The 16,019-nt window shown below is 34.6% G+C and overlaps 1 protein-coding gene across 1 annotated transcript; it reads left to right on the forward strand.

Annotated features, from left to right (window-relative positions):
- On the forward strand, nt 1-7,844 carry LOC135124345 (carboxylesterase 1D). Its single transcript, XM_064049347.1, has 5 exons — nt 1-295; nt 351-504; nt 6,118-6,182; nt 6,242-7,262; nt 7,313-7,844. Exons 1-5 carry the CDS (start codon nt 53-55, stop codon nt 7,762-7,764), a joined length of 1,935 nt encoding a protein of 644 aa, XP_063905417.1. The 5' UTR covers nt 1-52; the 3' UTR covers nt 7,765-7,844.
- Nucleotides 7,845-16,019: the final 8,175 nt, after the last annotated feature.

Here is a 16,019-nt window from a genome sequence, read left to right on the forward strand (position 1 = left end):
CCTGTTGCTTCCAGTTATCAATTTTTTTATTGTGTGAAAGCGCGAATTAAAGATGGTTTTATGGGGGCTGGTTTTGTTGGGGATTTTAATTACAGTGAAGGGTGATGATCGTGGGGCCAGAGTGAGGAGAATTGTTGGCGGGGACCCTGCGATAGCCCCTCCTGAAGACGATCCTGTGGTTTTTACAAGGTTTAATGGTAAAAGTGCGAGGGTTTTGGGGGTGAGAGATCGGCCTCATTATGTTTTCCGTGGGGTTAGATATGGTCACTCGCCTGTGGGGAAGGAGAGATTCCTGGTAAATAACTGAGGGATGGTGTTTTTGCTTATCTTGTGATTTTTTTTTTTTTCAGAGGCCACGACAGTATTTTTTAGAAGGTTTTGAAAATGCAACACACTTCCCCCCTCCTTGTGTTCAGCCTGTTCCTGGTAAGGATACTGTACTGGGAAAGGAAGACTGCCTGTTTCTGAATATCTTCACTCCAACTCTTCCCACAGGAACCGAAGGTATAAATACGATAAATTTTGATCATAATTCCAACGTGTGTGTGTTTTTATAAATAAGAAAGCTCATAATTATAAAATAACACTGGAAGTTGTAAAAATACTGAGAAATTAAAATTTATGAATAGGTGTTGAGAGTATAGTTGGTTGCATATGGAGTTAATTATGTCAAATTAACAATATTTTTTTTATTTCTGAATTTTGTGTTATTTTTTTATATTTATAAATCATAAATTCTCAGCGACACCATTTTTAAAGATGGAGACTGGACTCTGATCAATAGTAACTTTGATGTTCAACTTTTGCCGTATTTAAAGGGCTTGTCGAAGAAAAGTGGAGGATTTAAGTTGATTACTTCAAAAATTTACCATTTTAGACATGTTTTAAGTTTCTTGTTGTCGAAATAAGTCTACACATATTAAGAAAAAAAAGGAAAAATGGAGCCCCGCCCACCTGCCCTGTCTCAATTGTGATAATTTTTTTTATTCGTCGTGAGCCCAGGGGGTGGAGCTTAACTGCAAAATCCTTATTCCTCTATGAAAAATTAAAAACATGTTTTTGGGTATCGTATTGTTCAAAGAATACTGTGGATATTAAGAAAAAAATAAAGCCGAAGATTAGACCCAACCCCGATCTCAATTCCTAATTGTGATTTTTTCATTCGTTGTCAGATCGAGGGGCGGGGCTTAATTGCAAGATCCATTTTTGTTTACAAGAATTTACCATCTTAAACAGATTTTAAATTTCTTATTCTGAAAAGACGACTACATATATTACGAAAAAGAACAAAATGTAAGTCCCGCCCACCCGCTCTATCTCAACTGTGATGATTTTTTTATCGTCGAGAGTCAAAGGAGTGGAATTTAACTAGAAAATCCTTATTATTTTTCTACAAGCAATTGCTAAGTAAGACATGTTTTTGAGTATCGTGTTATTCAAAGAATACTATGTATGTTAAGAAAAAATTAAAGCCAAAGTTTTCATTTGTTGGTAGACCTAGAGGCGGGGTCAAAATCCATATTTCCTTACAAAGATTTACCATTTTTAACGTGTTTTAAGTTTCTAAGAATTAAAAAATCATCACAATTGAGATGGGGTTGGTGGGCGGGGTTTTATATTTTGCTTTTATTCTTTGAATAACACAATACTCGAGAACATGTTTTTAATTTCATGTAAAGAAATAAGAATTTTGCAGTGAAGCTCCGTTCCCTTGATTCACGGTGAATACAAAAAATCATCACAATTGAGATAGGGCGGGTGGGCGGGGCTACATTTTTCCTTTTTTTCTTAATATGTGTAGACTTTTTTTGACAACAAGAAACTTAAAATCATGTTTAAAATGGAAAATTGTATAAGGAAATATCTATTTTGCAATTAAGTTCCGCCCCATAATTGCAAAATCCATATTTCTTTGCAAAAATGTACCATTTTAACCATGTTTAAAGTTTCTTGTTGTGAAAAGATCGTTATGTATATTAAGAAAATAAAGGCAAAATATAAGCCCCGCCCACCCGCCCTATCTCAATTCTGATGATTTTTTTTATTCGTTTGTAAAGTGAGGGGCTGAGCTTAATTGTAAAATCCGTATTTTTCTACGAAAAATGACCATGTGAAATATGTTTTTAAGTAATCGTGTTATGCAAAGAAAACTAAATGTATGAATTAAAAAAGAAAACCAAAAGACCAGCCCCACTCATCCGTCTCGATCTCAATCCTGATGAATTTTTCATTCGTTGCCAGACCGAGGGGCGGAGCGTAATTACAAAATTGGTATTTCTCTATATGTACAAATTTACCATTTTAGACATGTTTTAAGTTCCTTGTTGTCGAAATAAGTCTACACATATTAAGAAAAAAAGGAAAAATGTAGCGCCGCCCACCCGCCCTATCTCAATTGTGATATTTTTTTTATTCGTCGTGAGCCCAGAGGGTGGAGCTTAATTGCAAATCCTTATTCCTCTGTAAAAAATAAAAACATGTTTTTGAGCATCGTGTTGTTCAAAGAAAACTAAGGATGTATATTAAGAAAAAAATAAAGTCGAAGATTAGACCCAACTCCGATCTCAATTCCTAATTGTGATTTTTTCATTCGTTGTCAGATCGAGGGGCGGGGCTTAATTGCAAGACCCATATTAATTTACAATAATTTACCATCTTAAACAGATTTTAAATTTCTTGTTCTGAAAAGACGACTACGTGTATTACGAGAAAGAGCAAAATATAAGCCCCGCCCACCCGCTCTATCTCAATTGTGATGTTTTTTTTTATCGTCGAGAGCCAAAGGAGAGAAATTTAATTACGAAATCCTATTATTTGTCTACAAGCAACTCTACTAAGTAAGACATGTTATTCAAAGAATACTAAGTATATTAAGAAAAAATACCTGATATAAATAGTAATATAAATAGTAATAAAGTTTTCATTCGTTGGCAGACCTAGAGGAGGAGTCTAATTGCAAAATCCATATTTCCTTACAAAAATTTACGTGTTTTAAGTTTCTAAGAATAAAAAAATCATCACAATTGAGATGGGGTGAGTGGGCGGGGTTTATATTTTGCCTTTTTTTCTTAATATACGTAGTATTCTTTGAACAACACAATACTCAAAAACATGTTTTTAATTTCATGTAAAGAAATACCAGTTTTGCAGTTAAGCTCCGTTCCCTTGATTCACGGTGAATACAAAAAATCATCACAATTGAGATAGGGCGGGTGGGCGGGGCTACATTTTTCCTTTTTTTTTCTTAATATGTGTAGACTTTTTTTCACTACAAGAAACTTAAAACATGTTTAAAATGGAAAATTTGTATAAGGTAATATCGATTTTGCAATTAGGCAAATAAATGCAAAATCCATAAAGTTCTTGTTGTGAAAAGATGGCTATGTATATTAAGAAAATAAAGGCAAAATGTAAGCCCCGCCCACCCTCCCTATCTCAATTCTGATGATTTTTTTTATTCGTTGTAAGTTGAGGGGCGGAGCTTAATTGTAAAATCCGTATTTTTCTACGAAAAATGACCATGTGAAATATGTTTTTAAGTAATCGTGTTATACAAAGAAAACTAAATGTTTGAATTAAAAAAGAAAACCAAATGAGCAGCCCCACTCATCCGTCTTGATCTCAATCTTGATGAATTTTTCATTCGTTGCCAGACCGAGGGGCGGAGCGTAATTACAAAATTGGTATTTCTCTATACAAATTTACCATTTTAAACATGTTTAAGTTCCTTGTTGTCGAAATAAGTCTACAAATATTAAGAAAAAAAGGAAAAAAGTAGCCCCGCCCACCCGCCCTATCTCAATTGTGATGATATTTTTATTCGTCGTGACTAAGGGGGTGGACCTTAACTGCAAAATCCTTATTTCTCTATGAGAAATTAAAAAAAATGTTTTTGAGTATCGTGTTGTTCAAAGAATACTACGTATATTAAGAAAAAAATAAGGCCAAAGGTTAGACCCAACCCATACCCACCCCGATCTCAATTCTCAATTGTGATTTTTCATTCGTTCTTAGATCGAGGGGTGGGGCTTAATTGCAAGACCCATATTTGTTTACAGAATTTACCATCTTAAACAGGTTTTAAATTTCTTGTTCTGAAAAGATGACTACACATATTACAAAAAAGAGCACAATGTAAGCTCCGCCCACCCGCCCTATCTCAATTGTGATGATTTTTTTAACGTCAAGAGCCAAAGGAGTGAAATTTATTACAAAATCCTTATTATTTCTCTACAAGCAATTCTACTAAGTAAGACATGTTTTTGAATATCGTGTTATTCAAGTAAGTATATTAAGAAAAAATTAAAGCCAAAGATTAAGCCCCACCCATACCTGCCCTGATTTAAATAGTAGTAAAGTTTTCATTCGTTGGTAGACTTTGAGGCGGAGTCAAAATTCATATTTCCTTACAAAAATGTACGTGTTTTAAGTTTCTAAGAATAAAAAAAATCATCACAATTGAGACAGGGCGGGTGGGCGGGGCTACATTTTGCCTTTTTTTCTTAATATACGTAGACTTTTTTTCACTACAAGAAACTTAAAACATGTTTAAAATGGAAAATTTGTATAAGGTAATATCGATTTTGCAATTAGGCAAATAATTGCAAAATCCATAAAGTTTCTTCTTGTGAAAAGATGGCTATGTATTTTAAGAAAATAAAGGCAAAATATAAGCCCCGCCCACCCGCCCTATCTCAATTCTGATATTTTATTTTTTTATTCGTTGTAAGTTGAGGGGCAGAGCTTAATTGTAAAATCCGTATTTTTCTACGAAAAATTATCATGTGAAATATGTTCTTAAGTAATCGTGTTATACAAAGAAAATTAAATCCTGATGAATTTTTTATTCGTTGTCAGACCGAGGGGCGGAGCTTAATTGCAAAATCCTTATTTCTCTACAAGAAATAAAACATGTTTTTGAGTGTCGTGTTGTTTAAAGAATACTATGTAATTAATTAAAAAACAAGCCAAAAATTAAGCCCCACCCATATCCATCCCAAGCTCAATTGTCATGAATTTTTCATTCATTGTCACACTGAGGGGCGGAGCCTAATTGCAAAATGGATACGTTTCTACAAAAATGTACCATTTCTTGTTGTGAAAAGAAGACTACACACATTTAAGAAAAAAGGGCCAAATGTAAGTTATGGTGGAGTTTTTAAATGAGAGACCGAAGAAGGCGATAAATCGAAACCGGTACACCTAGAATTCAAAGTAAATAATTTTTTTGAACTGGATGTCCAAATTTGATATAACGGCATTCGGTTAACACTGGCATATTTGTTAGCTTCCTTTCTATTTTTCAACAGTCTTATAAGTGCCCCAAAATCTGTGTTAAAAATACCAAATCCACTTGACGACAACTTCTACCACATCCGCTCTACTCCCACACAGCTTTCGCACGCTCTTATCAGCTTGGGAATAAGAATACTTTTCCTTATATTCACGTCAGTCATAACATTTCTTGCATAACCTTATCTAATTTTTAATACTAGAATTACAGCAGTTGTTTCCACAAGATAAAAATATTATCTAGCTAGTAGCTGGTCATGAATTCTGCACATATTTTATATCAATAAACAATACACTCTTTTATTATCTATTAAAAACATTTTTTGGTTCTTCAGTTTTCCTATTTGCAATTTTCCGAGCTTTCATATTTAAATTCTTCAATTATATAGATTAAAAAAGAAAACATTGTAAATTTTGGAGATGACGTCATTCCATTGGCGGTGGGAATGAGTAACCAAATTTTGGTTGGCGTTTTACCATCATATCATGTAATAAATTGAATTGTGAGTGTGAGTAGAAGCTCAAAAGTCTCAAAACTCTTAATAAAAAATGTATTTAACAAAATTTGGTTTTCGCTTCTATTTATTGGATTTATTAAATAACCAAAATAAAATGCTTGTTTAAACTTGTGTGGAGTTTAAACACCTTAGACAAAGTCAAAAAAACTAACAAGGTTTTCAAAAATTTTTTGGTAGTCAAACTGCAAAATTTAACCAGTTAAACGCTAAATAATAAATTTAATCAAATTCCAGTTTGCAAAAAACTTGAATAAACATGTTAAAGACACTATATGTTGTCAGTTTATACTCACTTTTGATATATTAGGTCTTCCTGTCATTGTCTGGATACACGGTGGAGGTTTTCGTTACGGTTCCGCCTCGCAATATGGAGTAAGTTACCACGATTTCAATTTTTCTAATATTACCACACTTTCCCAATCATCAATAAGGTTCGCCACCTCGTCGGAAAACAAGTCGTGGTAGTCACAATCCAGTACCGCCTAGGCTCACTAGGTTTCCTCAGCACCGGTACCAAAACCCTTCCTGGTAACGCCGCGCTTTGGGACATGGTACTAGCGGTCCAATGGACCCGCAACTACATCGGCTTTTTCGGGGGCAACCCCCACAGAATCGTAGTTATGGGACACGGGTCGGGGGCCAGTAGCGCCATCATGGTAGCCCTGTCCAACGTAGCCAAAGGCCTAACCAGCGGAATTGTAGCAATGTCAGGATCATCACTGTCCCGTTTTGCTGTCGACGACGCCCCAAAAAGCACAGCGGTGGAAGTGGCAGACGCCAACGGTTGTCCCACTGGGTCCGAACTCACCATGGTCCGATGCCTACAAAATCTATCACCGGCTTCAATAATCAAAGTAGATTCTTCTATTGAAACCGAACGCATGACGAAACAAGGCTTCCTTTCTGGGTTAGCTGGAAAACTAGGGTCCGCTCCTGTTTTCGAAGGTAGAAGAGACGGTCGTTCGTTGCCCCCCGTCTCCGAAAAGGAACCACTCAACGATCCAGATTCCTCCCACTCGAAGATACCGTTGTTGACGGGGATAACCAAAGATGAAACGAAGAGGGCCTGCCAGAACCAGTTCAAAGACGAAATTATCAAGAACTTGAAAAAGATTCCCGACTTTTTGGACAAAGTGGTTGTGAAGAATTTGCAGAGTGCGCTAGGAATAGAGTTCAACAAGAACACGAGTGCTGGAAACTTGTTAGGGCTTTTGGATACCAACCAGTTCAAAAATTACTTGAGCTACCAAAAGGATAACCTCGTTCAAGGGTTGGGGAAGATATCCGAAGCTACGAGTGATGCTTTATTCAATGTTCCTGCGTTGTTAACAGCAGACGCTTGGTCCAAACAAGACGCACCTTCGTTCCTCTACAGGTTCGAGCACGCCGGGAAGCTGGGAAAAGGGTCCAATTTTTTGAAAGGTTTACCACTTATTGGGAATACCAGTCAAAGTAACATTACTCACTTAAAATTGTTCCTACTATATGTAATTGTCTTCCAGGTGATGCCTCAGACGGGACTGTGTCTCACGGTGACGAACTAGCTTACCTTTTTGAGTCACAAGACATGGAAGGCCGTTCCATACAGTCAGATTCTGGAAATCCAGACGACGACAGAGTTCGTGAATTTTTCACACAGATGGTGACAGATTTTGCCCGTTTTGGTAAAGTTCGTTTAGGCAACCAAGATGTGAAGCCTTTTTCCATCAAGGATAACAATTTTATTGAAGTCAGTCCCAAACCTAAGGTTTCGCGCGATTTTAGGTATTGCGAAATGGGGCTGTGGTTGGGTTTAGCTCAAAGATTGCAAAGTAACACTTGCAAATTGTTTCAAGTGCTCGATGCCACTCCTTTGGGGACTTTGGGAAGTGGAACTCAGAAACTTGGACAAACTATCGGAAAGGTTGGAGGTGATTCCAAGAAGCTTCTGCCGTCGCTTGGCATTGGACGTTGAGACCATTTTATTTTGCTTATAAATGTTCTGACATATTGTAATTCGGATATGTAGAGGAAATAAATGCTTATTTAATTTTATTATGGACATCTAGGGGTGACATAGACCCACCAAAAACAAGTTAAAAAAAAATTCAAACTGTTGGAGGATCGATTAGTAAATTGGCATATGAATCTTTGATACTTGGAATTAGGTTATGAAACACCAATTAATGAACAGCAATTTATTTATGAAGATTTTATTTTTCATTCTTTCCACACTTTTATGCCAATTTTTGCAAGGTTAAGCGAATCAAAAATGTGTAATTTTTCAATGCTAGAAAATCTAAATTGTGTTTGATTATAATATCAAGAATTTCGGAAAAGATTTGCCCTAATTTTTGTTGTTTATCGTTCATTTTACTTCCTTTACAACTTTTAGACGGTAAAATATCAATGTAGAGTTTTCCAGAAATTTTGTTGAAAAATGATCACTGCGTCTAAAATCACGTAATTTATTCCAAGTTGTTCGCAACAAATTCCTAGCTTTGACAATATCTGTGAATGAACTTATTTTACAAAACATATGAGAGAGTACAACATTTCTAGAAAATACACTTGTTTCAGACTTTTTCTGTTCTTTTAAATTCTGTCAAATTCCCTCAGATTTTGTCAGAATGGCTCATCTCCTTGCAGATCGTTTCAGATCCTTTCAAATTTTTCCAGATCACTTCAGATGCTTTAAGATCCCTACAGACTGTTACAAATTCTTCAAATTTTTTCTAGAATCTCTCAAACACTCTCAGATTCCTTCAAGTTTGTCTAGATTCGTCTAGATTCCCTGAGATGATAGATTTCTTCCGATCTTTTCTGATCATTTCAGATTCTTTCCGATTTTTTGCTTGATATTCCCTCAGATTCTTCAAGATTCTTTGTGATGCTTTCAGATTCTTCCGTTTTTTTACGACTCTTTTTTTCGGATTCTTTTGGATTCTTTCAGATTATTCCAATTTTTTTCGGATTATTCCGGATGCTTTCAGGTTGTTTCAGATTTTTTCAAAAATACCGTCAGAAATCGTGAAGACTTTCAAATTGTTCAGTTCTACTCACACGTTTCAGGTCTTTACAGATCCTTTCATCTCTTCTAAAATGTTCCACATTTTTCTAGATTTTTCGAGATTTTTCGAGATGCTCTCAGATTCTCCCAAATTCTCGCAGATTTCTTCAGATCCCTTCAGATTCTTTCCGAATCTCACAATTTCTCTCAGACTCCCCCAGATTTTTTCAGATTGTCTCAGATTCCTTCAGATTATTTCTTTCTCCTCTAAGATTCTTTGAAATTTTTTCAGATTTTCGTAGATTCCCGCATATTCTCTCAGAATTTTTTACATTTCAGATCGTTTCAGGTGATACTTCCAAATTTTTCTAGATTTCTTCAAATCCCTGCAGAAACATCTAGATTCTTTCAGATTTTTGTAATTTCTTAAAAATTCTTCGAGATTTCTCAAAAATTTTCCCATATTCTTTTAGATTCTTTCATTTCTTTTACGGGTTTTTTTGGATTATTTCTGATTGTGTTTCAGATTCTTTCAAATTCTGGTTACTTTCGGATTGTTTCATATTCTTTCAAATTTTTCACTTCTATTCAGACGTTTCAGATGCTTCCAGATTTTTGTAGATTCTTTAAATTTGTTCTGGATTTTTTCAGATTCGTCGAGGTTCTCTCAGATTCTCACAGGATCCTCAAATTACTTCAGATGCTTTTCGCATCTCCCAATTTCTCTCACATTTTCACAGATTCCCTCAGATTCCTCTGGATTCCTTCAGATTCTTTCCGAATCTCTCAGATTCTCTCGGATTTTCTGTTTCCTTTGCATCCTTTCAAATTCTTTCAGATTTCTTAAAATTTTTTCCGATTTTCACAAGTTTCCTCGGAATCTTTCAATTTCTGTCATATTCTCTCAGATTCCCTCAAATTCTTTCAAATTCTCCCAAATTCTTTCAGAATCTCGTAGATTCCCTCAGATTCTGTAAATTTTCTTCAGATTCTCTCATATTTTCATAGAATTTTTCGCCTTTCAAGCATTTCAGATGCTTCCAGATTCTTTCAAAGTTTCCAGATCGCTTCAGATCGCCGCAAACTCTTTCAATTACTTCCAAATTTTTCTAGATTCTTCGAGATACTCTCAATTCCTTTCAGATTCTCCACAAATTCTCACAAATTTTTTTACATCTCAAATCGTTTCAGATGATCCCTTCAAACTGTTCCAGATTTCTTCACATCCCTCCAGACATTTCTTGGTTCTTTCAGACTTTTTTAAATTCTTCGAGATTTTTCGAAATTTTTCGAGATTCTCACAGGATGCTCAGATTTCTTCAGATTCTTTTCGAATTTCCCAATTTCTTTCATGTTCTCTCAGATTTCCCCAAATTCGTTCAAATTCCCCCAGATTCCTTGAAACTCTTTCTGAATCTCTCGGATTCTTCCAGTCTCTCCAATTCTATCAATTTTCTTCAAAAGTTTTTTCGATTCTCTCAGATCCCTCACATAATTTTTTACCTTTCAAAGCGTTACAGATGCTTCCAGACCCTTTCAGATTTTTCTAGATCACTTTAGATCGCTGCAAACTCTTCCAAATTTTTCCAGATATTTCAAGATACTCTCAGATCCTCTTAGATTCTTCACATATTCTCACAGTTTCCTTAGATTCTCTCATATTTCTTCAAATCCTTTCAGATTCTTTCCGCGTGTCTCAGATTCTTTCCGAATCGTCCACTTTCTCTCTCATTTTCCCTCAGATTCTTTCAAATTCTCCCAGATTCCTTCAGATTCTTTCAGGATCTCTCAGATCCTCTCGGATTTTCTCAGATTTCCTTATATTCTCTCAGATTCCTGCAAGTTTGTTCCGATTCTCTCAGATTCTCTCATATTCCCTCAGAATTTTTACATGTTCCAGATTTCTTCATATCCCTCCAGACACTTCTAGATTCTTTCAGATTTTTTTAAGTTCTTCGAGATTCTCTCAGATTCTCCCATATTCTTTCAGATTCTTTCATTTTCTTTACGATTTTTCCTTTCGGATTCTTTTGAATTTTTTCTGATTGTCTCTTTCAATTTTTACTTCCCGAGCGTAAGCAAAGGAAGTATTGTAATCGAGTCCGTCGGCCGACTCTCTACTTTTACGTTTTCTCGATCTTTCATGACCCCTAGAAGACGAAGAAATAGGTCTCCCATTTCCGTCTGTCTGTCCGTCTGTCCGTCTGTCCGTCCGTTCGTCCGTCTGTCCGTCTGTCCGTCTGCCCCCGGATTTTTATTAGACAGATAATCTCCGAAAGTACTCGACCGATTGTTGTGAAATTTTGTACTTATATTAAGAATATCATGTAGATGGTAAAACGCTAACCAAAATTTGTCTAATCATCCCCACCACTAATGCGATGACGTCACTTCAAAATTGTACATAGTAAATGGGTTTTCAATTGTATAAAATAACATAGTCCTACACATGTAGTTTACAACTCCCAATCGACTTTTCACCCGAAACGTCCAGATTTTTGGAAAAAAAATCAAAATTATAAAACAACATTTTGAAATTTAATTTTTAATCTGCTAACCAGAATGCTTTGAAATGTTGCAGATGTTTTAAGGCTATAAAGAGCATCATAAATCTTTAGTCAAAAAATATTTGCTTACCCCCTCCAAAAACTTGATGACGTCAGCTCAAAAGTTTGTGGAATAAATCATATCTAAAATGTACAAAATATGATGAGTTTGTACTTGTGATTTATCATTCCATTCATATTTTTGGATTTGCATATGCAGGGTGACTCAAAAAAATTAATGAAGGCGTGAATTTATTTTATCGATTTAATCAGGAATTACAAAACCGAATGCTTTGAAATCTTGGGAATATTTTAATGTTATTATAAGCATGGTAAACTTTTGTTCAAAATGTATTTGTTCATCCCTCCTAAAAAAATTGATGACGTCACCCTTAAATTTTGCTGAATAAACCCTATCTAAAATGCAAAAAATATGATGAGTTTGTACTTGTGATTTATCATTCCATTCATATTTTTTAGATTTTCTTAAGAGGTGGTTCAAAAAAATTAATGAAGTCAATTTATTTTATTGATTAAATTAAAGGCAACACTTATTATTAGTATTACACCCCAACCAACCCAATTTGGTAGACACAAAATTTGTTAAAGGAAAAACTCGGTTGAAACATAAGGGTAGCATCGCTTATTTACATCGACTTTAACATTACAGACCTGCATTTGTTTTATGCGATCACTTGGTTCCGCGAATGTGAAATAGACATGTTTATAATCAACCAATTGTGAATTTCACCGTCAAGAATTAAAATAAAACCCAATGTTTTATATAATAAGCGGAAGTCGAAGCAATAAAACCGATGGTCGTTTTGTTTACAGTTTCTCTGTTTGACTTTCACGTATGCTGTTACGCTTGTCATCTTAAATTAAGAATGTTTATACATAAACGATTTTCAGTTGCCGTATACGCGAGTAAATTGTTTCGTTATTTTATTGATTATAAAAAATCAATATTCAAAACGACCCAATTCATTTTCCCGAAAATTTGGGAATACAATAATTTTATTCTTAGTATTACACTACATCTATCCCAACTGATATACGTGTCCTTGCAAAAATGTTGATGACGTCATCGCAATTTTTTTTAAATTCCCACTACAAAAATGTAATGAGAAAAAAACACAATAGCCATGCAGTCGTCAAGTTTCCGACAGCGAGGGAAGTACTGTCTAAACTCTTTAGACCAATTTTTTTTATTTTTTTTTCCGGTTCATTCCGATTATTCTGGCTGCCATTGGATGCTTTCGGATTGTTTCAGAATCTTTCGAATTTTTTCAGATTTTTTTCCCTTAAGGTTCTTTCAAATTTTTCAGTTCTATTCAGACATTTCAGATTCTTACAGATCCTTTCAGATCCCTGCAGACTCTATCTAATTCTTCCAGATGCTTCCAGATTTTTCTAGATTCTTTTAAATTGTTCTAGATTCTTTGACATTCGCGAATCTCTTAGATTCTCTCAGATTCTCATAGGATCCTCGGATGTCTTTAGATTCCTTCAAATTCTTTTCGAATCTCCCAATTTCGCTTATATTCTCTCAGATTCCCTCATATTCCTTCAAATTCCTTCAGATTCCCCCAGATTCCTTCAAATTCTTTTCGAATCTTTCGGATTCTTTCGGTTTTTCTCAGTTTCCTTTACATTACCACAAATTCTTCCAGATCCTTTCACATTTTTTCCAGATCGCTTCAGATCTCTGCAGACTCTTTCAAATTTTTCGAGACACTTCAAGATTCTCTCAGATCGTCCCAGATTCCTTCAGATTGTCCCAAATTCTTCAGATTGTCCCAGATTTTTTGATTTTCTTTACAATTCTTCCGTTTGGATTCTTTCTGATTCTCGCTTTCAAATTCATTTGTTTTTTTTTATTCTTTCGGCTTATTCCGGATACTTCTTTCCGAATCTCACAATTTCTTTCATATTCTCTTAGATTCCTTTAGATTCTTTCAGATTCTCTCAAATTCTTTCAGAATCTCTTATATTCTCTTTCAATTTTTTTCGAATTCTCTTAATTTTTTTCGGATTCTCTTAGATTCTCTCAAATATATTCTATTGGAATTTTTCACCTTTCACAGCGTTTCAGATGCTTCCAGATCCTTTTAAATTTTCCTAGATCGTTTCTGATCATTGCAAACTCTTCCAAATTCTTCCAGATTTTTCGAGTTACTCTCAGGTCCTCTCAGATTCTCCACAAATTCTCACAGGTTTTCTCAGATTTTTTCAGATACTTTCAGATTCTTTCCGAATCTCCCACTTTCTCTCCCATTCTCTCATTTTGCCTCAGATTCTTTAAGATTTTCCCAGATTCTTTTAGATTCTTTCAGAATCTCTCAGATCCTCTCGGATTCTCTCAAATTTCCTCAGATTCTCTCATATTCTCTCAGAATTTTTTACATATCAGATCGTTTCAGATGATCCTTTTAAACTGGTCCAGATTTCTTCATATCCTTCCAGAAACTTCTAGATTCTTTGAGAATTTTCGATATTCTCTCATATTCTTCCAGATTCTTTCATTTTCTTTACGATTATTCCTTTCGGATTTTTTTGGATTCTTTCTGATTGTCTCTTTCAAGTTTCGATTTTTTCAGATTCATTCCGATTATTCCGGCTGCTTTTGGATGCTTTCGAATTCTTTCAGATTCTTTCGAATTTTTTCAGATTTTTCAAAACATCGTCAAAGATCCTGAAGGTTCTTTTAAATTTTTCAGTTCTATTCAGACGTTTCAGATTCTTACAGATCCTTTCAGATCCCTGCAGACTTTACCAAATTCCTCCAGATTTTTCTAGATTCTTTTAAATATTTTTAGATTTTTCCAGATTCTTCGAGAATCTCTTAGATTGTCTCAGATTCTTACAGGATCCTCAAATTGCTTCAGATTCTTTTCGAATCTACCAATTTACGAATTACTAGGAGTTTTATAAAGTTTAAAATTTCTGCAATTTCTAGGATCATTAGTACCCCCAGGTTCTTTAAAATTTTTAAGATTTTTTGGAATTTTTAGAATCTCTAGAATCACTAGAATTTCTATAACCTTTAAAGCTTTCAGATTTTCATTAACCTTCAGTATCTCCAGAATTTCAAATATTTTTAGATCTTTAGAATTTTTATCATGTTTCCAATTTTTAAATATTTGGAATCTGTGGAATCTTCGAAGTTTTTGAAATCCTTGAAATCCCTTTAGAATTTCTAAATTGCCGGCTCCTAAAGCTTATTTTAATTTTTGAAAATTCCTGAAATCCCTGTAGTCCTTAGAATTTTTTGCATCATTGAAAGCCTTAAAACCTTTGAAAGGGTTGTAATATTTTGGACTTTCACAACATTTGGAATCTTTCCACAAATTCGGTCAGAATTTTAGTATTTCTGTAATTTGTAGAATTAACATTGTGCATATTTTACATTTATTCGGCAAAATTGTAAGATGGCGTCATCGATTTTATCAGACAAATTTTGGTTAGGATTTTTTGAGATTTTCCGAAGGACACAAAATGACCAAAATTTCCACATTTTACAAAATTTCTAAAACTATCAGGCCCCAGTTATACCAGAATTTTGAAATTCAACCTTTTCTAATATTTTCAAGATTTCTAGGTCTTTCAAATATTTCCCACACATTCTAAATTTTTCAGATTTTCTAAAATTTATAGATCTCAAGAGATCTTTGGAATTTTTTTCAGAATCTCTTATATTCTTTCAGATTCCCTTAGATTCTCTCATTTTTTCAATATTTTCCGATTCTCTCAGATTCTCTCAAATATATTCTGTTGGAATTTTTCACCTTTCACAGCGTTTCAAATGCCTCTAGTTCCTTTCAAATTTTTCTAGATCGTTTTAGATCGCTGCCAACTCTTCCAAATTCTTCCAGATTTTTCCAAATCGTTCTCTTAAATTCTCCACAAATTCTCACAGGTTTCTTCAAATTTCTTCAGATACTTCCAGATTTTTTCCGAATCTCCCATTGTCTCTCCTATTCTCTCATTTTCCCTCATTCTTTCAGATTTTCCCAGATTCCTTTAGATTCTCTCAGATTCTCTCATATTCTCTCAGAATTTTTTACATCTCAGATCGTTCCAGATGATCTTTTCAAATTGTTCCAAATTTCTTCACATCCCTCCAGACACTTCCAGATTCTTTCAGATTTTTTCAGATTTTTCGAGATTTTTCGAGGTTCTCTCAGATTCTCCCATATTCTTCCAGATTCTTTCATTTTCTTTACGATTCTTCCTTACGGATCCTTTTGGATTCTTTCTGATTGTCTCTTTCAAGTTTCGAATTGTTTCAGATTCTTTCGAATTTTTTCAGATTTTTCAAAACATCGTCAAGGATCCTGAAGGTTCTTTCAAATTTTTCAGTTCTGTTCAGACGTTTCAGATTCTTACAGATCCTTTCAGATCCCTGCAGACTTTACCAAATTTCTTCAGATTCTTTTCGAATCTCCCAATTTCTCTCATATTCTCTCAAATTTCCCCAGATTCCTTCAAATTCGTTCAAATTCCCCAGATTCTTTCCCATTTTTCAGATCCCCTCACATTCTCTCATAATTTTTTACCGTTCAAAATGTTTGAGATGCTTCCAGATCCTTTCAAATTTTTCCAGATCGCTACAGACTCTTCCAGATTCTTTCAGGTTTATCGAGATTCTTCGAGATTCTTTCAAATTTTCTC

Source organism: Zophobas morio, unplaced genomic scaffold (assembly GCF_036711695.1).
Source record: "Zophobas morio isolate AGI-343-1 ecotype UQ-CSIRO unplaced genomic scaffold, CSIRO_AGI_Zmor_V1 ptg000007l, whole genome shotgun sequence".
Taxonomy (NCBI): domain Eukaryota; kingdom Metazoa; phylum Arthropoda; class Insecta; order Coleoptera; family Tenebrionidae; genus Zophobas; species Zophobas morio.

Excerpts from the sequence above, each read along its gene's own strand:
- LOC135124345 (XM_064049347.1), top strand. The coding sequence starts at position 53 with ATGGTTTTATGGGGGCTGGTTTTGTTGGGGATTTTAATTACAGTGAAG. Across the intron at positions 505-6,117 it reads TCTTCCCACAGGAACCGAAG|GTCTTCCTGTCATTGTCTGG; the intron begins GTATAAATACGA and ends TTGATATATTAG. Across the intron at positions 6,183-6,241 it reads GTTCCGCCTCGCAATATGGA|GTTCGCCACCTCGTCGGAAA; the intron begins GTAAGTTACCAC and ends ATCATCAATAAG.